General features: G+C 36.8%; 3 protein-coding genes and 1 long non-coding RNA gene across 5 annotated transcripts in view; 2 read left to right on the top strand and 2 right to left on the bottom strand.

The window, feature by feature from the left end:
- Positions 1,568–17,001, top strand: LOC105161964 (phosphoinositide phosphatase SAC4). 2 transcript variants are annotated; one of them, XR_847813.2, is made up of 17 exons: positions 1,568–2,284; positions 2,746–2,950; positions 3,040–3,205; positions 4,749–4,971; positions 5,197–5,273; positions 6,907–7,094; positions 7,217–7,314; positions 7,516–7,649; positions 7,734–7,862; positions 8,415–8,811; positions 9,484–9,605; positions 11,155–11,268; positions 13,134–13,307; positions 14,403–14,558; positions 15,418–15,526; positions 16,242–16,579; positions 16,728–17,001. XR_847813.2 is itself a non-coding variant. In XM_011079850.2 (16 exons), the coding sequence occupies exons 1-16, from the start codon at positions 2,156–2,158 to the stop codon at positions 16,359–16,361; spliced, it is 2,541 nt and encodes an 846-aa protein (XP_011078152.1). In that variant the 5' UTR covers positions 1,568–2,155; the 3' UTR covers positions 16,362–17,001. The 2 variants fall into 2 exon arrangements, 1 of the variants encoding a protein (XP_011078152.1); XM_011079850.2 differs by having other exon boundaries at positions 16,242–17,001.
- Positions 17,191–20,131, bottom strand: LOC105161962 (eukaryotic translation initiation factor 3 subunit K). Its single transcript, XM_011079848.2, has 8 exons — positions 19,898–20,131; positions 19,707–19,763; positions 19,540–19,590; positions 19,372–19,434; positions 18,585–18,635; positions 18,441–18,507; positions 17,722–17,804; positions 17,191–17,578 (listed from the first exon to the last, which is right to left on the bottom strand). The coding sequence occupies exons 1-8, from the start codon at positions 20,033–20,035 to the stop codon at positions 17,375–17,377; spliced, it is 714 nt and encodes a 237-aa protein (XP_011078150.1). The 5' UTR covers positions 20,036–20,131; the 3' UTR covers positions 17,191–17,374.
- LOC105161961 (kinesin-like protein NACK2) overlaps positions 21,301–23,437 on the bottom strand; it is a 6,610-nt gene continuing 4,473 nt past the window's right edge. The window contains exons 13-15 of the mRNA XM_011079847.2: positions 22,488–23,375; positions 21,896–22,206; positions 21,301–21,802 (exon numbers count right to left, since the gene is read on the bottom strand). Coding sequence (XP_011078149.1) covers positions 21,472–21,802; positions 21,896–22,206; positions 22,488–23,375 — 1,530 coding nt within the window. The 3' untranslated portion in view covers positions 21,301–21,471. The remainder of the gene's footprint in view (positions 21,803–21,895; positions 22,207–22,487; positions 23,376–23,437) is intronic.
- On the top strand, positions 22,216–22,794 carry LOC110011974. Its single transcript, XR_002287061.1, has 2 exons — positions 22,216–22,359; positions 22,646–22,794. It is a non-coding gene; the product is annotated as an uncharacterized LOC110011974 (long non-coding RNA).

Below are 23,437 nucleotides of genomic sequence, written 5' to 3'. Positions count from 1 at the left end.
TCATAAAAAGGACAATCAATTTTACTTATGTGCACCACTACAGTGGTTGTAATATCATGAGAAAACCATTTTCCTACCCCCAAAGTGCAAGAACAATCCTTAGCAATTTGCTCTAGACATAGGAGAAGAGAAGTTGAAATTTGAAAGCACCAAAATATTTGATGTAGGCAAACGTCCTATAGTGATTGCAGATAAAAGCTTGAAAGGTTTATAAACCCCAAAATCTTCTCTTCCTAGTGAGCTGTCTTTCAGGACAAAACCATAAGGCTCGTATAAAACCAGAGTGAATAATAACTCGTGCAATGAGGCACCGATCGAGTTGTAAACATCATTATTTATTGCCGTAGTGGGTAATACCTTACACAACGGGAACTGATCTAGTCATGGGCCACATCAATATGATCTTTCCAAGCTCAACATCGAACATGTTGCCTAATTCCAAATTTCGAGTATAGGTTTGTTTATATTCATTCATAAAGCAATCATGAAGAATGTAAAATATAAAGACAAATTCCATCCAAATTAGCACCTAATTCTACATGAAGTTAAATATGTTTAGTAACAGGAACTAGCTCTACACACACTGACGAGAGAAGCGGCTGAATGATCAAGCACCATTATGTGCAAAGAGGAAAGAAGAGCTATAAAGTATCATCACAATATGTAAAGACACGCCTTCTCTAACCTTCGTGCACAATTATATATTACGTAACAATTGTTTTCTGAATGTAACCAGACCACAAAACGTAAGAATAATGAACGGAAAAACCTCAAAACTTTCAGATACGATATACTGGTATCAAATATCAGTACCAAATTGAATATCAAAATTCTAAAATATCTTGTGTCGAATATCAAATCGACTTACAATACATACCAAATTTTTAATACTGATTTGAACGATTGATTATCTATTACCCGTAAAGTGAACAGTCCTACTAATTGATGAATGAGTTAAACGGAGTATGCCATTTTAACTCTAAGTATGGAAATAAAAGACCCTAGCATGTCCTTCTTTGTTCCTATTGTAATACGTCGTTGTGATTTGTGTTCCATAATGCTAAGTACAGACAATCGGAGTATGGTTAACAATAGCAACAATGTAAGACGAGTTTCTGTTTGAACAATGGTTGAATATGATATTCTTGTTCCCTTTTGAGCAACTTGTTTCCACCTATTTACTTGTTCGTGTTAAGAATTGCCAAAATAATTTGGTTACATGTCCAAATAATTTTTTATATGTTTCGATAATAGTTTTTCTTTGGAACGAGTATTCTTGTAAGATCAATATGTAGGGTTTTAATACTACCTATACATGTTTGGAACGTGGGATGATAACATAACAAATTCGAAGCGACCCTTGGATCGCCTCAAATCCACCGCCAACCTAACCTAATTCTGAACTCGAACGGGTTTATTAATTCATAAAATCTGGTTAATTTTTTTTTTCTTTTTTTTCAATTATGGATGTAGATATATTGTTATGTTACAAATGCAATTTACTTTATAAGTATATGATAAGTTTTCATTTGGCCCCTGCAGATCTAAGACTCTCTCTCTCTCTCTAAAATTTTAATAAAATGAATTAAAATCTATCTCCATACATCATAATCATCGTCATTTGTATTAAAAAGGAAAAAAATTACTTGTCCAGCTATTTCTCTATATCCACATTTTTCTAACCTTCTCTGGAAACAACCTTCGTCTCGCCCCCTTCTCTCTGTACATCCGCAATTATCACAGGCGCATCTATATTTCATTGTTTGAGTTTCTGAATAATTTAGGAATCCCTTTTGCTTTGGATTGTCTTTTGGGGACAATCTTGAGTTTTTGTTTGATTATCACTCGATTTATAAATCCTTGACACCCTGATCGAAGATCAGCTGCTGCGTTTTGGTGATTTACGCAACAAATTGGAATTAGGGTTTGGAATTAGAGAAGCAAAACGGAAAAGTCCAAGGCTTTCTGAGGGTTCTTTTTATGAGCTTTGGTTTTCCATTGTTTGCCGGGTAATGCTATATCTGAAGCAACCTGTAGGGGAGCTGATGGGGTTTAGAAGTTGGGAGAGAAAGTAGAAAGAATTGGACTAGAATTGAATGCCCAAGTGATTGATTCCCGAGCCCGAGGCTCGGGGATCGCGCAAGAAAAAATATCAATGGAAGATTTATCTGGGAATGCACGGCCACAATGGCAGGAAGTACCGCATGATTCTTCAGCTTCTCCTCCTCCTTCGCCGCCTCCTGAGGGATTCATGCAGAAATTCAGGCTCTATGAGACTCGATCGGTATATAATTATCTTTTGGGTTGATAGTTGTTAGTATCTTTACTAGTTTGATATGTGATCTTTCTTGTACTAGTTCAGAATGAGGGATGCTCAATGTCATGTTAATGTGGTACAACCATGTAAATGTTTCAGGCCCTTGTGAGCTATGTGGCTCGCCAGTTCTACTAATCTTATTTGTTGTCATCATTATCTAATTGTCATCTGTGCCGTGGCTGGACTTTGTGATATCATGCCAGGGTCTTTTGGCCACAACAGATTTCAAGCTGTCTGATTATGCAGTTAAAAAGCTACAATGGCCTGGGGACAGACTTTGTAGTTAGAATTAGTGCATAGAATCTTGAGTTACTTGTCTCTTACACATGCTATATGAATTAGAGTCTGCGAATAGTACGTATGCTTTAATTTTATTGCTGACAAATTGTTTTGGTTTTAATTGATTGTTTTTCTAATTTTCATTGCAGAACTTTTATATGGTAGGAAGGGACAAAAGTAGAACATACTGGAAAATTTTGAAAATTGACAGGTTGGAACCCTTGGAGCTTAACATTTGTGAAGATTCTACCACATATACGGAAAGGGAGTGCTCTGATCTGTTAAGAAGGATACACGAAGGCAATAGGGCTACAGGAGGACTCAAATTTGTCACTACATGTTATGGTATTGTTGGTATGTAGATTAATGAGTGTCAATTCTGTCCTACACAAAGAAAGGCTGGTACTCCCTGATCATCTAATTCTCTTTCCTTCTTTTCTCAGGATTCATTAAATTTCTAGGGCCTTACTACATGCTACTCATAACAAAAAGGAGGCAGATTGGTGTAATCTGTGGTCACAATATATATGCTATCTCCAAAAGTGAGATAATTCCGCTGCCACATTCCGCTGTTATATCCAGCATGGTTAACTATAAGAACGAGAACAGGTTATTGCCTTTCTGCATTTGTAATGTGCTTGTTCATGTGCCGTTTTGTAACCTTAGAGAGTAAAGACAGCACGCATTTCTTGTAACCGTTTATTAATGTTTTTCCTTCTATCACCTTTAGATTTTTTTTTTGCATATTTCTACGTCTTCTCTGTTTTAAGAATAAACTTTGTACTCGGGGTTCGTCTATATCAAAGAAGATTTGGAATTCATTTCTATGGGTGCCTTATTAGGAATAACGGTTAGGTTAGATTAGGTATGTTATGTTCCTCTTATTCAAGTAAATATATTGTATCCATCTTTGATCTTATTTACCAGCTCACGTCCTAGATACCATCATTTAACCTCACTATGCAAATATAGATTTACCAATTTAATCAACTATTGCATAAGAGACTAGGAATATAATTTCCTTGCAGATAAGTTGGACAATAACTTCATCTGGCCAAGCTCTTTTTTATATCCTTGCTTCTTCCATGATGTGCTGATATAATGATGGTTATGGAGATTATGTTACTTGAATTAGAAAACTGTCGGCAGGGTTGGTATTCAGATTTAACATTCTGAAGAGAGACAATTGTGGATTTGCTACAGTGGAGAAAGAGAGGCACAAGTTTCCACGAGTTGTGCTACAGTGGGAATAGATATGTTTGGTATTCTAGTCTCTCATACTCTTTTCTATGAGCAGACTCAATTCCTTGACCTTGTGGTAGACACTAACTTGGAAACTTTGGAAGTAAGTAGAAACAATGTGTAAATGACTATATTCCATCTTTCTTGAAACTAATCTTTAGAAGACGCGAAGCAGAAACATATATCTGAAACATCTTTTGCTATTTTGAAATATCTTTAAAACAAAGACTAAGAAAAATGAAACAAGTTGGCTGCGGTAAGGTTCCTAAAATTCAAATAATTTGGCATGCCTTAGAAAAAGTTGAAAGCTTGGCAACCAAATGTGAGAGCCACCCACTTCTGAAGTTGTAATGTCCTGTAAATTACGCTCTAGATTGATCACTACTGCTCTCTCTACTTCTCCATTCGATACTTCCCTTTAGTTAATGGATTTCAGTCTATACAACCATTAAATTTTATTTGCACTATTTTCAGTTAGAAGTATTTCCCGATCAAAAAGAAATGGTAGTCAAAATATAATGGAGTATTAGTGCCTTTAGTTGTGGTCTCAGAGCTAAGCGATTATGCAAGTTAAGATTTAGTTTCATAACAGTTGCATTATGGTATGGACTTAAACATCTATTACAGGTGAGGACATCCTTATACAACCGCCCATCAAAACCATATGCGAATGGTATTATGTCATTTCAAATTGTCTTCAGATGTTCATACTTGTTCAGGTTTTCACTTGATTTTATATTATTGCTTTCTGCTAGAGTAATTTAATAAATAGAGTCAATAATTAACATGGCACTTTAGGCCGTAAATATATTGGTTTTTTACAAATTTTATGTTCCTATCTGCATGTAAGAAATTTTTGGTTGCTTCTGGTTTTGGCTGATTCTGGTTGCTAACATTGTTGTTTGCACAGATACAAGAAACTCTTGTGTATGGTGGATCTTACCAAGGACTTCTACTTTAGTTATTCCTACCATGTTATGAGGAGTGTCCAGAAAAATATGTGTGAAAGAAAAACAGGGCAAGTGTTATATGAAACCATGTTCGTCTGGAATGAGTTTCTGACTCGTGGAATACGTAATATTCTTCAGAATACTATATGGACTGTCGCATTGGTTTATGGCTTTTTTAGACAGGTAAGGTTCTTCTCTAACTTCAAGCCTTACTTTTTTGACATTTGTTATTTAGCTAAATTATATGTAGAGTTCCATAATTCACCAATACAATCAACTTATAAAGACTTCTCAAGTTATTTCCTTATGGAGAGTGTGTGTTCTAATGATTCAATGTTGCCAGCTGGATGGTATCATTAATCATTAAGAATTTGATTTGATGTTTGCTTTACGCTTGATGCAATCCAGGCAACACTTTCTTTATCTGGGCGGGATCTTCGGTTGACTCTAATTGCAAGGCGTTCACGGCATTATGCTGGTACCAGGTCAGAAAACAATTATGCATAAGCTATCTGTTAGTAATTCTACTCCAAACACGTATGCTGAGGTGTTATTTTGTTTTGACTTATAATTAATCACATGCTTGAGGCATCATTCCATGGGATCCAACAAGGAGTGTACTGCTTGGCCACTGAGTTATCTTTTGATAAATTGTCTGTAGGAAATATCTGTCATCTCCGTATAGTATGTAAACTTATTGTATCATGAATGGACATACTCACATGTCATTCTGGAATTTTTATTATGTTGTTTTGTAATCAACTTGAATATTCCTTTTCTGATGGTTCAGCTGCATACTGACTTCTTTCATAGAGCAGTCCTAGATTAAACATTCACCTTGGCTCCCACAGAGAAGAAAAGAACTAATTTTTATTTTTTTTTCCAATCCTCATTTCTCACTTCCACGTTCACCAGCAACTTGTGCAGAACTTCGACTAGATATATGATGTGCTCACTTGTCTTTAGGTTGGACTTTTGTCATATTAAAGTTGTCGGATTCAATAAACTTTTGGGGATAAAATGTGATGCAGATGTATCATCAAGTTTCTGATTTGCATGAGCTAGAACTCTATGGGGAAGATTACATTTTGGGTTCAAAAATCCAAACTGTCTTTGAGACATAAGTATTGTAGAGTAATGGTTGCTGCAGTCCCTTTAATCCAGTTGATATAGTTGTAACTGGCAGTGAGCTTAAGGTCTTATATATTATAAGATGGAAGCTACATATAAAGTACAGAAGTTTTAACTCAGGGTGCCGCTCTTGATGAGGTGGGAATATAAGTAATGCAGAACAAAATGTTATATAGTAGTATGTCTGTGTTTGAGCATGAAGCATGCGCTAACTAAAGATTGCCTAAATTTATCAGAAATAAGCTTCAAACATACGCTTTCCTATTATTAATTGATTGGCCCTTGGCAACCTGATTTTGGGTGAATATCGAGTTGTCTAAGTTAATGGCCATTGCTTAATCACTTACCGCCTGGCCATCTGAATTCTAACAACTACTCAGATTTCAAGCGTAATGTTTTCATTTTCAAAATGCCCTTGCATGCAAATTATGTCTTTGCAATTTACGCTTGTCTTTGTTGATAATGAATGTAGATAGATACTCCATACACCTACTGTAGCTCTGGTGGTATGTTATATAGCTGAAAGACGTCTATTGCCATTATGTTATGGTTTGCGCTTCTACAACTTCCACAATTGTTGTCTCCGCAATACTCTTGTCTTTTCAAATCAGCGTGGATGAATACTCTATGCACCTGCTGTAGCTTTGGTGATATGCTAGATAGCTGTCTATTGCCATTATGTTGTGGTTCAAGCTCTTACAACTTCCATAATTGATCTGTGAATATTAATCTTTTATTTTATTGGTTGTGGTGGTGCAACACTCCAAAGACGCCTGGTGGTCCATATATGCCTGGCACTTGTGTTACTCGTTGAGACTCGAGATACGGCCGAGCATAATAAATTCTGGCAGTACTGATGTTTTAACTCTTACCATCTTAATACTTGCCTGATCAAATTGGTTTTCTTTGCTATTTTGTTCCGTTACTCAGGTGTTAGCTATTTGGTTAGTTTGTTGATCACCAAGCTTCAAATTTCTGTCTATGTAGATATCTTAAACGAGGTGTCAACGAGAATGGAAGAGTGGCAAATGATGTTGAGACTGAGCAGATTGTAATTGAGGATGTTCCTGAAGGAGTGCCGATGCAAATTAGTTCTGTGGTTCAAAATCGTGGCTCAATCCCACTTTTCTGGTCACAAGAAACTTCACGTCTAATTCTTAAGCCTGATATTATATGTATGATTGTGTAATTGTCATATAACTTTCCGTTGCCAGAAGAAAAAAGTAAACTAATTTGACTTTTGCAACTTTATTTAGTACGGGTGTATTTACTCTGTGTAATTATTCTTGTTTCTCAGTGTCAAAGAGGGACCAAACTTATGAGGCCACTAGACTTCATTTTGAGCATCTTGTGGAGAGATATGGAAATCCAATCATTATTTTGAATTTGATCAAAGTAAGGGGAATTTATAGTTTTGGCTTGCACTTTAATGTTTTAGTTTGCAATGTTTCTTCTTATTTTATGCGTCTTAAATATATTAAGCCAAAGAAGATTGTATAAGAATGGCGGCAATCAGCTCAAGGTTCTTTGTTCTCCTGAAATGGCCACTTAATGAAACAATCATATGAACCACCTGATGGAAATTTTTATCAACAGACAAATGAAAAGAAGCCTCGAGAATCTATTCTCCGTTCAGAGTTTGCCAACGCCATTGAAGTAATCAATAAAGATCTGTCCGAGGAGAACAGACTTAAATTTCTTCATTGGGATTTGCATAAACATTCGCGGAGGTATCTAATGTCAATCCTTCGTAGTACTGCAGCTTATGTTTGTGGTTCTGATCTGTAATTCTTTTAATCTCACTTTTCCATCAGCAAAGCTACAAATGTGTTGCTACTTTTGGGAAAGGTGGCTGCATATGCTTTGACGCTGACAGGTTTCTTCTACTGTCAAGTAACACCTATGTTACTGTCAGAGGGGCATCCTAAATGGTCTAGTTCAGAGTAAGTCTGATCATTTTGCTTTAAGCATGTTAACAATTTTTTTTACTCTTAGCAATTCATCCTTTAATGGCAGTTTTGAAGAATTTTTGTTTGGTTTATATCTTCAGTTTGTTAGCTTGGTTGATTCTTGTTTAAGCTGAGCATATTTTCTTTAAGCCGATGGCTATACCAAAATAAGTGTAACTAGGGCTAGGCAATTTAGTGTACAACTCTCAAATAATACCTGTTATGTTCTTTTGGTTGTTCCTGGCCCTAAAAGTGGAAGCACATCAAATTTGGAAATAAGAATAGACACTTCTGTCATGAAGAATGTTTAGCTTGCTCGCCCGAGTGCTGCATAATGATAGTGTTCCGAGTATACAGAGGTTAACTCTTGCGCCTTCAAATTAAAAAAAAATAGAAAAAGGTGTAGAAGTCAGTAAGATGGAAGGTATGTTTTGAGCACATAATTGATTTTGTCAAAAATCACTGAATAAACCAATTTAGGCAATTTGGTTACTATGAATTGGTACAGGATGCAGAGTGTAAGTTTTAAATGCTTGTATGACACAGGAATGTTGTTGCTCCTGATATGTCTGCCCCAAAAAATCCGAGGTGTCATATGGCAGAGCATAACTATGATGAAAATGAGGAGTCAGGTAACTCAGACAGAAAATCCAGTGGAACCAATGGCAATGGCATTGGAGATAACGGTAATCCTTCTGTTAAGCCACCAATGGTTCAAAAGGGGGTGCTCCGAACTAACTGCATAGATTGTTTGGACCGCACAAATGTGGCACAATATGCTTATGGCTTGGCTGCTTTAGGGCATCAGCTCTGTGCCTTAGGAGTAACAACCTCGACAAGAATAGACCTGGACGATCCATTGGCTGAAGAACTGATGGGTTGTTATGAGAGAATGGGTGATACTCTTGCACATCAATATGGTGGATCAGCTGCGCACAACAAGGTTAGCTAATGCATGAGTTCTGCTTTTAGTTTGGGTATATTAGGTAAACTTGTGTTTTCCCATTTCCCGGTTGATGGTATATTTGGAACTAAGCCATGTGATGCAATAGTAGGACCATTATCTGGAAACTAAGAAGCTGCTGGAGGTGGGTGGCATTAATATCAAAGATTCTGTTTAAAACTTTCATGTAATTGCTGAGAGGAAGATAATTGGTGATTTCAACTCTTATGTAAGGGTATATTGACTCTTGGCTAGAAGATGTTCCTCTAGGTTTTGCTACAGAGGATTGTGTAAACTACCGAACTTGTAGAAGTGAATGCAGTTTCAATTTCTCTTTTAAAATTGTATCGCCATATCCTTTAACCATCAAAACATTTTAAGTTTTAAATCCTAGACATGCTTGGTGATCAGGCTTATGCTAGTCAAGGTACTTGGTCGCTTATCCAGTAAAATTGATATGGGACCTGCCAGACTTGACTTGAGTTGACTGTGTTATCATCTTAAACCTGGTGTGTTTCTAACATAAATTGTTCTGTGGTCTTGCCGAGTGTCCTCACCAACTGAATAAACAAATTGAGTTCGGTGGGCATTCTTTTCTAGTAGCTATTTCATTTTTTAGTTAAGATGTTTTTAATGCAGCTATTGACATTTCCAAACTTTAATTCACAATAGATTTTCTCTGAAAGAAGAGGTCAGTGGAAAGCTGCAATACAGTCGCAGGAATTTTTTCGAACTCTACAAAGATACTACAGCAATGCATATATGGATGCAGAGAAACAAAATGCCATTAATGTGTAAGTGTGGTTTTTTCTTTTTTTTTTGATGAATTTAAATGTGCTTTTGGAACTTTACATGTGGATAGAGATTAAATAGGTAAAAGATTGGTAAGGACTTCGCCTTAAGCAGGCTAGATAATTGGCTCATCTCCCGTGAACTCTTGTGCAGGAACTAGAAAGGGTTCTGTTCTTTCCAAAATTGTTTGTCATATATGCTCCTCTGCCCTGAATTCTCCTCAAGGAACTAGAAAGGTTTCTGTTCTTTACAAAATTTGTTTGTTATATTTGCTCCTCTCCCCTGAATTCTCCTGCAGGAGCTAGAGAGGTTTTTGTCTAGGCTTGTCAATTGGCAGAGTAGTGAGCTACCTGGACCCATACCCAGCAAATACCCATAGTGATTTCTGGCTACCCATACCTTACCCGATAGAATGACCATTTGGTTTACCCAAGTTATTCCTAAAAAGTAGGGTTATGGTTTGGGTCTTACTCAATTGTCCTTTCCTTTACGATATGTTTCATAATAAATTTTCTCAAATTTTAAATTTACATTAAGGTCAAATAATGAAATTTATTAAAATAGATGATGCAATTTTTATGTGTTCTCATGGTGATATTGTAAGAATATGTCACTAAGTTACCTTACTAGTAGGCATTTTATGACCTGTCGATTGATCAAATAAAACTAATTATTAAATGTTCAACAGGTGCTATTAATCATCATTGAAATATAAATAATGATCATGACGTTGTCTAAATGATGGATCAATATTAATTAGTTAGAAATTTAATAATGATCGTAAATTTATCAAAATGATGGACCAATATTAATCGACTATGAAATCGGCTTAAGTTCATAGTAGAATGAAAACCTAAGAAATGATAAAAATAAATGTTATGTATGATAACATATCTAACTTATGGTCAAATCTCTTATTCATTTAAATTTGTACCCAACTTTTATTTAATGATTTTTTGACAATTTGAGTTCAAACACATCTTATATTATATATATTAGTCAAGTTAACTAATTTACCCGTTCATGCTTTTTTATTTCGTAACCTATCAAATATATATTGATTAATTTTATGAGAAAGTAAATTTTGAGTTATTAGAAATCAAAGATGAAAAATTCTAGTAAATTTGGTAAAAGTCAACATAAAAAAAATATGTTCTGAAATGATTATATAGTATTTAAAATTTTTTAGATGTTAAATAAATCTAGTTGATTGATTTCCTAAAAGTTTACAAATTCAATAATTTTAAATTAACTGACAAATGGAAGTTTTAGGGCATTAGAATATTTTAATTCCCATGGGTATTTTAGGTTATTAAGCATTTACCTATACCATGGGTATTTGAGGTTATTAGACCCTAGCCATACCCACTCATTTAATCTCATGGGTCTAGGGTAGCCTTTACCCATTGAGTAGGGTATCGGTATGCGTGGAGCCTAATTTTGTCCTTTCCAAAATTGTTTGTTACTTGTGTTGGCTGTCGTATGAGATTCTTCCTGTCCAATCAAATTATGTGTTCACATTATTTAGTTTTTCTTTTGCATTTTGAGCAGATTTTTGGGGTATTTTCAACCTCAACCAGGTAAACCTGATGTGTGGGAGCTGAGTTCTGACCAGCATTACAAAGTGGGAAGGAATGGACAGACAAATGTTGATGAAAATGGAAGGTATATCAATATTCGGTGGTGGTGGCTAAATATCTGCTAGATTGCTGCATGCCTTATCTACATACCTGGTGACCTTACCTAACTTTCCCTGGATGTTTTTGGCAGACATCTGGTTTTTAATTTAAATAAACAATTGGTGAGATTTGTCTAGGATCTATAGATATTCTAATCAGATGGGCTTCCATGCCCTAAAATTGAGTTAAGATTTTAATATGACTCCCTTCATGGCCCATGCCAATAGTGCTCAGAGCTGTCGCCGATGCGACCCCAATGCCGTAGCATGAGGACAGCCATGACAACCTTAATCCTTCACGGCATATTTGTTCTTGAAGGCCTCAGACTACCATTGAAAGTCACTCTTTATTCACATAGAATGCAATATGCTATCTTTACACTGTCTTCTGCTGTTGCTTGCTTCCTCACATTCTAAAAGATAATACATGTGAAACCAATAATTCGCAGGAGGAAATCAAAACAAAACTTGATCGAGAATTTTTTGACTGGAGAAATTTGGGGATATAATCTCAATGATGGGGGTATTACCTAGAGTGGGACTGCAGGATTTGGGGAAGATTTGCAGGAATTCATGCATATCAGGAAAAAGAGACCCTAAGTCGCTTTCTTTTCCATTTATATTATCATTTGACTCTCAAATTCCCGAGTGATGAGAACTCTGTAAAATTAGGGAGAAATTTATTGCTAAGGCTTTGATGAGAACTCCCTTATATTAGAGAATCAAATATCCTGACCTGTCACAAAATCTCTGTTGCAAAGTTCCAAGTTTTCAACTCCCGTTCTGAATTTGACTTCGATACTGTAAAGATCATTTATCCAAAAAGGAATATCACTAGTGATAATTGGTACCTTGAGGGTAAAAAGAAAATCTTATCTTCTTACAATGTCGATCAGAGAAAAGTTATTGTTATATTAGAAAGCTTCTAGACTCGATTTTTGCAAACTTCAATTTGGTTGGGTCCCTCATCCTATATATACTAGTCTTCCGAAATCGTTTTGCAACTTCTATTTTTATGGACTTCTTAGCTTATTCTCAATCTTAAATATGTTGCAACTTCCGCAATTGATAATGCAATTATGGTTTTTGTCAATTTTGATGCACAGAATCAATTTGCTCATGGTTGGTTGATCCTTCAGTCGGCTTTATTTATGTTGTGTTTATCTACAGTGCATGTCAAAATTCAAGTAGTTCTTGTCTTGTGACATTTCACAAACAATTTCCTGATAGTATTACTTGGCGAATTGTTCATTGCTTCCAGAATTTCATAAGTACAGTGAAGCAATTTCACACATTAAGTTTCTTTTTAGTCTTTTCTTTGGGGTGTCAATGTAGTTACGCCAAATCTCACCAAGCTTTTAAGTCTTATATTTAGGGTATTCCTTCACCTATCACATTAATGATAATTATGTGATATAAAAATGTAGGCAGTACTATGACAACTACTAGTATATTACTAAGTTTTATGTGCCTTTAATCAGTATGACTAGGATTTTCTCAAGTGTGGTATGTTTGGAGTATTAATCAAAACACATGCAGTAGAATTGGTTCCTTGGAATTTGTTATTTGCTTTAGTACTTAGGGATTTCTGTTTTAATTGCATGTCATAATGATTCTTGATGTTAGAAAGGGGCATAAGATTCATTTAGTAGTGGCGTGGAAGTAGTAAGTGGCCCTGACACTGTAATGAGCTGATGAGTCGATATTTGGACCCTGCAAGGGCCAAAAGTTACACACTTATTTGATAATGATTGACATTTTACTTTCGTAATGTTGTTATAATTGATGATTTATAGTCTTGTATACGGCCCTGCCTCGTACTAATGTTGACACTAGTGTTTGACATGTGTAGGTCTCTTTTTCAAAGATCATGGTCAGATGGTTCCATTCTTCGTGAAAGCCACTCAGTCGGATCTGCCTCAGATATCAGTAAAGATTTTCCAAGTGAATCAAAAGGAGGAACTAAAATGCTCACCGAGTCAACACCAGAAATATCAGCTTCGGAAAGCGACTTAGCATATTCAAGGTGCTTTACTTTTCTAACGAGTCAATTTAGTTTCTATCAGGTAATTTAGTTTTTAATAATCGGACTACTGTAGGATTATTTACTTATCAATACAGTAGGATTACTCAACCTTGGCATTGAGGTATTCTAGAAAGTGGGTAATTGAACTCTCCACTGGAGCAATCCGATCTTCCCCATTGTTTGGAATTTATCCTAAATGGTAGTCCATAGTTCTGATCATCTGATGGATAAATCTATTATGGTCCCTCCTATTACCACTGTGACTAGGGCTATAAATGGGTAGGGTGACCATCCTGAGGTCCACGTGCAGCTGAGAACCACCGAAACTTTAAATAGTCCCTCATATGCAGTCCCCACCAGATTTGAGGTCCTACATCCAAGGACCCAATGCAGACCTGAGACATGGAGGACTATTTCTTTTTTCTTTTGTGATATCTTCTCCTAATCCCAGCCGCAGACCCAGGCCACCGCCGAAATGCTATTACATATAGTTAGATGTATACTTAAAGCAAATGTGTGTGTTGACCAATCAAGTGACCGAACAGGAGGAGGGACTCGGATGATGACTTTGGCTTTGTGCTAACCTGCAGAAGGATTATTAGTCAAGTGGTGGCTGATGGTACATTAGGGTTTAAGCTGTTAGGGAGTGTGTGAATCCACTCCAAGCCTGAATGAAAGACTATCTTAAAGCTGTCCTGTTTTATGTTCATCAAGTATCATGGGTGTTATCCTTCGTTTAGGTTTACTTGGAACACAAGCACAACTAGTAGTTTTATGTATGCTTCAAGTTTTATAGACTTGGTTGTATCCTTAATGTTTGCGTTTTCTGATTGTTTTGTCAAGAGCATCTTAATGTCCTCATTGTTCCCATATAGACTCAATGGTGAACATTGTGATATACTTTTTTGCTAATTCTGGTTGGAGATGTTTTTCCTATATCTATTGGAACATAAAATATGCCTGCTGGATGGTTTGTGGATATTGTTTTCTGAGAACTGAATACCATCTATTTTCAATTTCCCTTGTAGTTCTTTATCTTTCTTATTCCTTGTGAGATGAAACCAAAAATGAGATGTACTAATTTCATTTCTGCAGACATACTCCTCCAATGCCTAGGGAGCTTTTTGCTGAAATGCAAAGAGAGAGATACCTTGAAAATGAAAATGGTGATGCAGTTGATTGCTCCAACTTTGTTGACTTAGATTGGCTCTCTTCCTCTGCAAATTCCTGGGAGGAAGAGTTGTTGGAAAGGTAGTTCTTTTTTTGAGAGCAAATCAAATTTTGTTTTCATCGTTTTATTCGGGTAACTACTGAACCTCTTTAATTGTAAAGAAGTTAGCACCTCTTTTCTGACTTTGCAAGTACAATCCCAGGACCATGTTGCTACAGCGCCTGGGTGAGAACATGTTTAAAATGTAGTAGAATCTGTTAAGACTGTTGGATTTCCCTTTGACTACATTTAGACGTCAGTTCTAAATTGTACTATTGGATCTCAATTTGGTATATTCAACTTGTGTCACTTATTTGTGGAATTTATTTCTTATGTCCACATCTAATTGTATTCCTGTTAGATTCTTGCAAGTTTTTATTCATCTTGTAGGGTAGGCTTACTCATCATAACTTGACTAACTTTGAATGTGGAACCTCATGTGTCTCGTTTCTGTTTGTGATTCACAGGTTATGCATAATGTAGTTACTGAGTTCAACTTGAAGTTATTTCTGGTTCTTTGTTGTATCTCTGCTAAATGTCCTACGGTTCTTGACAATGATCTTGAAAAAGGTCTTTAGGTCTCTAACAGCATCTGAGTTCCAACTTTTGAGTCTTCTTCGTGTAATTTTGTCTACACAATGTAGTACCTTAGTAACACTTCCACGTAGCTACTTATATTTTCCCCTTTGAATTCAACAGATCATCTTGCCTTGTACTCTTTACTGCTCTCATTTGTCCTGGATTTTAACCTCCTTAATTCCTGGGACATTTTTATGCGATATGAAATTCAGAATCATTATTAGTGAATCACATCTCAAGAGGATGATCTAAGTTTGCCTTGGTTATGATGCTAGTTGAAGGATTAGTTTGATGAATTCATCTACACTTTTTCATGCTCAGGTCACCACTGACAGCCTCTTCGGTTGCGGCTCTGTCATCAGAAAATGTCGTCAATGAAATGGTGGGAGAGACAACCCCATCCACAAGTGAATGCGGATCTATCATGAGGGTTAGTATCTTTTCACAATCCATTTGTTTAGCTTCCAACAACTGAGCATTGAGGTGTATCTGATAGCAAGGTAAAAGAATGTATCGAATGAAAAAAGTGTATATTTAGGAGCCACCAGAAATGGTGGTAAATTACTCTTGCAATGGCTCCCCTTTTCAGCTAACTCCCCTTTATTGGACTTCTGGTGAATTTGTCATAAGAATCTTATAGAATGCAAAATATCTGAGGTAGAAAGATACTTTGATTCATACATGTAGGCACAGGATACATCTCCCCTGCTAGTGCTTATTTAGTTGTCATACAGGATATCCTAAGTACTATTACTCTTCTTTCTCATGAATTTTTTGTTTTCACTTAATTTGTCTGCATGAAAGATCTGCTTTAATTTATCAAGTGTCCTAAACCAAAGGTCATTGTATGTTCAACATTTCTTTGATGTCTGGCGAAGCCTATCACATCACTTCAGTCAAATCTCCAGCACTATGCATGCTCTTGCAACCCCCCAACATGACCAACACCGTTGTGTTTAAGTTACCTGGGTGACATAAAAGTATCAGTGCTTTGTGGCTGCTAGATGTGGAGAATAAGCACATTTTCTCTAAATTTGCATGCCATTCTGCTTTATTAAATAATGTTCGTCTTCCCCCATGCCTTCTACCCTACATTGTCATGATTAGATATTTGATGCATCCTTGGTGCTGTTCTAAATTTGCAGGGAAGTGAACACACTGGAACTGACTTGTGTTATGGTGAAGTTCATAAATATGAAAGTCTTGAGGAATTTTCAGATAGTTTTGTGCATTGGGTGACATATGGGGAAGGACTGTGTCATTGAGGAGGTTACTTCAGTCCCCCGTTCTTTTAGCAGTAGGTTCCAGATCATCTTGCAAGGTACTTTCATGGACGACTGACATTAGGTATATTGAGAAATCAAGTCAATGAGATAAGAAATATATTATACCGGCATCCTTGCAAGTTGGGGTTGATATTCTCAGGAAGAGCTGCCCTGTGTTCTGCCATGTGATTTGCAACAGTTCAATCCTGGAAACCCAGGTCGGGCCCTGATATCTTACCTTGAATGAGTAAATAGTCCACACTTATAAAATTCTTTTGAGGCTCTTCCTCCCTTTTGTTTTTTGGGTTTTCTTTTCTAATTATCGTCCTTTTAAATTTACTATTTTACTTGGTGAATGGATTCCAGGGATCCGTCCTTGTAAATATGAAACCAAGCTGGGAGCTGCACTTGTGTATCAGTAATAGGGCATTGATTCTTTACATTTATTTGTGGTTTTAGCTTCATAAAGACAGTGGACAGCCCCCATAAGTTTCTAGCATAAGACTCGTGAATACTGATCGGACTAGTTGATATTCAGGTTTCCTTTTCGTGGTTCAGCCTTCTTTTTCAATGTATTTTAGACTTGATCGAAATAAGCTATTGACCTCTTTCATTCTCTAAAGTAGTCTTTTACATTTAATGGATGTTTCCCATTATGTTTATATTATATTATTGCATTCCGTATGCTGGATGTGTTGAAGTTTCATCACCCTCCTGGAGAAAAAGGAGATATGAATAAGCTTTGAAACTTGATGCGTATGGGATATGGGGCTATTGTTTTCCGTAGATTGGTGATGGGATATGTTAAGTTAGACTGCAGAACTTCCAATTCTGAAGCCCCATAAGTGGCGATCACACACACCAATGAATAATGGCATGCTCAAAAGAGATGTAGTTGGGAGGAGCAGAAACATAACACTCAATAGGATATTGATCCTATCATCACGCATAGAGGAAAAAAAAAGGAGAAGAAGAAAGTGAAAATATTAACTAAGTTCCATTGTTCGCAGAGGTCAACCAAGAATGGGGAAGATTCGAGCAACATGCTCCAATTGAATGCCATCTGCTGTGCTTTTCTTAAGCTCGGGATGGTTGAATTCATTAGGAGGGAGGATGATGAGTTGGCCCCTCTCCTGATTCTTCTCAATAGCCCAACCAGAGTTGGCAATTTGGTGGTCGAGGAACTTATCCAGAGATGGGCCTTCAATATTGATGGCCTGAGAAATAATTCATCAACTAGAAACACTTAAAAACTTCAATTCGTCTAGTAGCTCAGAGTATGAATTAAGAATTTAAACTACACCTGAATTTGGTGATTTTCACATTGGTAAAAAAGATAATTCTAGGAATAATGCCATACCTCAGCAAGAATGGACCTCGGAACTTTTTGGTATGTTAGCGAAAGGACATGAACGGCATATGCTTGAATTGCTTGTTCAAAACCTGTACAATTCACACGTACCTGTTAGTTAACATGTGGGCGTTGAGAATAGGGACCTCAGGAACAACAAAAAGAAGAGAATAAAGATACCAGGTACACAGATATAATGGGGTAAGAATTCCTGTTCTACAGAGAAACAGAAGACATAGGACAATATCATAAACTGAAGTCCTTGTGTAAAATAAATTGTATTAGGATTATGATAGTATACTGGATGAAGCATAACTAGACCAAATTGTCTGTAGTTGTAGGTGTTAACTTCATATCTTGTACAAGTACAGTAAACAATTCTGGTCAAAAGTAAGTAAGAAGCAATATAGAATTTACCTAACATATAATGACCAGATCAGACGGTGTTAACTCACGCTCTGATTGCAGGTCCCTAGTAAAGATACTACTGGTCAATATACCACTAGGATAAGTAGAGAGCATATTAGGAAGTCTTTCTTACACTGTTCTAAATTATAAATGTTATAGCAGTCAAATCTATCCATACTCACAACTGGTTCTGTTCCCATGTGTGACCCCCCCAACCCGCCGCCCCAAAGACAGAGAGAGAGGGAAGAAAGGGGGGCAGAAGTTCATAAATTTAACGCGACATGGACAAGAACACCCAAATGGCTCTCAATTCCACATACCTGGTACAACCTCTAATATGTGGCGGCTCTTAGCAGCTTCATCCCAAAACTGACGGAATCTAGCAGTCTGTATAGGAAGATAGAGGGACATGATGAGATCATTGTTCTATAACAGCAACAAAAGTGAGAAGGTGCCAAAAGTACCTCCAAGTAGTGCGAGAGAACAATGAGAGTCTTAAATTGTTCCTCCATTTGCTGGCCAGAGAAGAGAAAGAAGAGTCAACCAATTAGAATAAATCAAAATATCAATGGCTTAACCTAATTCTCAATGAATGCAAATACAAATAGGGAGCAATTACATGAAAAGTTCAGAAGACTACTAAGTAATTATGGAAGTCCACAATATGTGCAACAATAGTTTGAAGAGAATACTAGACGCAAAAGGAACACAGAACAGCGTACAATCTGGACCACAAACAAGAGACAGCATCTTGGTTCACAAAGAACACATAATATAGGAGAAAAGATCTGAATGGCATATTATAAGTCCCTTAGTTGTCTATTAGTGATATGAGATTTCCTATGTGCTTCTTGGGGTCCCCATTCTCAACTAGCTAGCAGTGGATTTGAACTGCTCATCCTCACTGTTATAAAACAGGAACCAATGACAACACTTACAGGTTTCTGGTTTACAAGTAAATGAACTTCACTAGATCACTCTAAGCAGTCTCCAGGGATTCGAATGTCTTTCTAAAGGCAACAGCTCAGCAACACATTATTGGGAGCTATTTAGCACTTGGGAAATGGTTTCCTGACCTCATTTGCAAACAATCATGACTTTTTTGTAGCATGGCACTTCATACTGAAATGGAAGCATTTGTCTTATCCCAAGCCAATTCAGCCAATTCAGTTGAAAATGAAAAGCTTGAGGCATATGTGGCTGCTGGTAAGTAATAGATATTAGATTTTAGATTCAAGAACAATCACATACTACTCTTTCAGGTATTAAAAAGAGGCAAAGGCTGAAATCAGGTGCTGGCATTGCCATTAGAGCCTGCAGAAAGTAATACAACATGAGCTATCAGATAAACTAACTAAAAAAAGAGGAAAAACAAGAAAGGAGACAACTTTATGTGTTTTTATATCCTTCAGGTAGTACCTTGATCAAAATGCGGGCGACAATCTGGGTGCTCATTCTCTCCGGCTCAAACTGCATTTTTTCAAAAACACATAATACTTTACAATTTCAATAATCAAAATATTACTGACAGTGAAACACATCAAACAGAAAACAAATTTCAGTTAAACGACATTATAAAAAGTTACCTGGTAAAGACGCACAAGGCAAAGATTTGCATTCAAACTGTAGGTCTGCGACGACACCTACAATTACACATTAAAAGAGTTCCCATTTTTTAATACGAAAAGAAAAGAATCCCATATCAGAAAATAAAAACTAAAACTAAAATACGCGAATTTTCAGATACGAAAACCTAGAGACGAAAACACGAGCTTACTTGCTCGTTAACGTAGTTTTCGAGATCGGGCAGGATGTCGGGGTTGTAGGGATTCACAGCGACTAGCTGCTCCACCGTGTGCGACAGCGACGACTGCTGGTTCTGATTCGTCGCCGCATTGCTCATCTCTCTTCCCATCTCTGTGTATAACCCTAAATTAGGAATTGGGGAAATTTGATTTGGTAACTTAAAAGGATTAGTACAGTTGCAAGGTGGGGCCTTTTTTTTTGGGTAGGGGCTTTTAGGATATGATGTATTATAGAGTAGCAGCAAAAAGACTAATACACCCTTCTCCTCGATATGGTCTTCTAGTTCAAATATTTCAATTTTTCATTATATTGTTGCCAATAAAATAAAATAATATGAATTTATAGCAGGGATAAATAAATATATTTAGCTAAACCCCTCTAAAATTTGTAATAATTATAAACAGTCCTTCGTTTGCAAAAATACCAATATCCTTCTTAAAAGAAAATAATTATATAGTCCCTGAAATTCGAGATGTATCATTATTTTATCTTTGTTATTTTTTTATTTTTTTTTTGGAAAAACATTTAAAAATATGTAAAAAAAAACTGAGGATGAGTAAAGTAGATAATCCATAAGGCATACTAGTTCATATATAAAATATTATAGAACATTATAAAAAAAATATATAAAATTATAGTTTATAACTCAAAAGGCTATCTTGGTTAATTCAAATTGGATGAAAAACTTAATGAATGCTAATGAAATGAATTTATTTTTAGATGGATGCTGAAATCAAAATATATACATGTAATTTATTCAAAAATAAAAATATATTTCACATAAATTTTACACTCGACAATAGATATAAAAATATTTAAATCAAAGCACTAGTAATACAAATACAGCTGTTATTAGTGAAATTTAGAGCTGAAGTTAGTAGTTTTTTAAGCTAGAATTCACATTTTAGTTTAAATAAAGTTATTCTGACACATTGGTTTATTTTATTTGCATTAATTGCCATAAGAAAACTTCAAAGAATGAAGTAACTGGATAGGAGGTAAATTCACGCAATGGGTGGGTAGGAAATTTCTTATTCTTCCTTGTCTATAAAAATCCAAATTTTTGATGCCTAATACCCCATAGATACAAATGAATCGTAAGTGCATGGGTATGATGTACCAAAAAATCCACGGTTCCTAGCGGAATAGGTACAAAGCCACTTTGCTGCCCATTGCTGCTAAATCACCACCCCCAGGTTAAACTGGTGATTGCCATTGCACCGGGTGCTAAAGCGTGGAGAACACCACCATTAGGCATCATATCAGGGTGTACGTGACATAAATTGGACTAACTTGGGTAATTTTTTTAGCCCCAGTCAATTTTGAGATTTTTTGAAAGTTCAAGCCAAATCCAACCCAACCCAACAATCATCATAATATGATCTTCTTTTACTAGCTCAAAATCAACCCAATCCATCCTTAGTCCATTACTTGCGGTACGGTTTAGGTTGGACCGATTGATTGGGGCTGCCCGACAATTTTGTTGAACACCCCGTAGCATCATCAAAACAAAGCTATCATGTTTCACTATATTCACCAGTGTGCTTACAAATGTAGAAGGTTGGATATCAAGTTCCAACCCATCCATGTCTTCTTGTCACTAAGAGGTACAAAGTTGAGCTCAAACATCTCCCTTGAAACGGGCTGCGTCGACTCACAAAACCCCACAAGCTTAGCCACCACTTCTGCACTTTCCTTCACATGTTCCATATTCAGAGGATCGGTCCACAGTTTGTTCACAAGTTGCAGTCTCCTCCTCTGTTTCCCCTCAGGTGGAATGTCCCATTTCAGGTACAGAAGCTCTCTTTCTTCCGTCGTCAGTTTTGAGCTCACTCTCTTTGCTAGATACTCCCTCTCCTGTTTAAGGGCCTTGATGCTGGATTCAAATAGAGCAACAGATGGTAGGTGATCATACAAAGAGGTTCAAAGAGAACGGAAAGTATTGATCTGTAGAGAAATTTGAATGTACCTTGACGATACTGAGCCAGGAGGGTCGTCGCCTAAGAGGGCGGGGCTGGCGTTGCCGACCTCATCCAGGTGCTGTTCCAACCATTTCAACCTTCTGAGTTCAACTTCCATGTATATCTGATCAGAAGGATCTCCTCTAAATAACAAGTAAAACTGAGTGCGGTGTACAATTGAGACGTGGCAGACGTGCCACAACATTATGATCTCCTTCCGTTGATCCTCGAACACTACACTCCATGGCATGTGAGGTTGATCGATTATCTCGGCCTCATCGCTACTTGAAGCCTCATTGGCCTCCTCCAGCTCCAACACCTAAGACAATCAGACCACTCAGCTATGACGAAAGCAAATTGTAAAGATTTGACAAGCAGTAACAACAAATGCGCAATTGTCCAAATCGCTCATCCACGAAGCAATGTATTATGACTGATTATTGAGCATTGTCCCGTAAAACTTAAATTTCAAGTAAGTAAGTTTTACTTTATTGACAATATGAAAACTTTTTAAAAAAAAGGGATGACTAGATGTCGAACCACATCATGTTGAGATTTATCAATCATAATATAGAAGGGAAATGCTTAACAGAATCTTACCTGGCAAACAAGAAGTTGTTTTTGGTATTGTAGCTTCGCAACCCGTTCTTTCAGCTCTGTAACATAAGCCTTAATGCTTTGAATGTTATCCTCAGCGGCCTTCTTAAACATCTTCTGCATTTTCCTCATATTTATAGAGCTTGATTGCTTTTGTGCAGGGCTATTCTCCCTTGTTGAGATACTACAACTTTCTATACCATTAGGTGTCCTCTTTTGCCGGGCAATTGCTTCAAGACCAGAAATAACATTGTTCCTCTCTGGGGCTCTATTTTCAATTTCGTGTTCTACTAATTTGTGAGAAGAAGACAACGTGGAGCAAGGAGATCGTATTAAATTCGGCATGTTGGCTGTATTGCTCAAGCTGAATGGGAGGCCCTTTTTCTTTTTCGAGGAAGTCTTTACCTCAGGAGTGTCGCCACCAGTTGGAAGATGCATAACTAATTTTTCTATGGATCTCTGAACATTCTCAAGCTTCTCTTCTAAAACTATGATGTTGCCTTCCTGGGAGTTCAAACGAGCAATCTCTTCTCTCAAGGTAGGTTTACCTTTTATCTGAACTTCTTCTGAACTACAACTTGTTGCATGCATGACTTTGATTTCTGACAGCATCTTTGCAATTGTCTCGGCAGTATCCTGACTCCCAAGTCTCTGAGAAGCAACCTCCTTGTGAAGTAGCTCTAACGCACGGTTTGCTTCTTCACCAAGCTGTCTTTGCCTCATCTCCAGCTTTCTTATTTCATTGACCAACATTCCTGAAGAAGCTGCTGCTTTTCTCCCCATCTTTCTCGTCTTGACTTTTGAATCACATTTGCGAGTAAGCGAGTCATTCTCAGTGGTGAAAGAGAGACGCTTAACGGCTTGACACGAAGGACCATGATGATCTGAAGCCTGAAATATGAACAAAATATAACACAGAGAAGCATGTGCACCCCGGGGGGGGGGGGGGGGAA

The sequence above is a fragment of the Sesamum indicum genome, linkage group LG5 (assembly GCF_000512975.1).
Source record: "Sesamum indicum cultivar Zhongzhi No. 13 linkage group LG5, S_indicum_v1.0, whole genome shotgun sequence".
In the NCBI taxonomy this organism is placed as follows: Eukaryota; Viridiplantae; Streptophyta; class Magnoliopsida; order Lamiales; family Pedaliaceae; genus Sesamum; species Sesamum indicum.
This window is presented reverse-complemented; position numbering and strand designations above follow the sequence as displayed.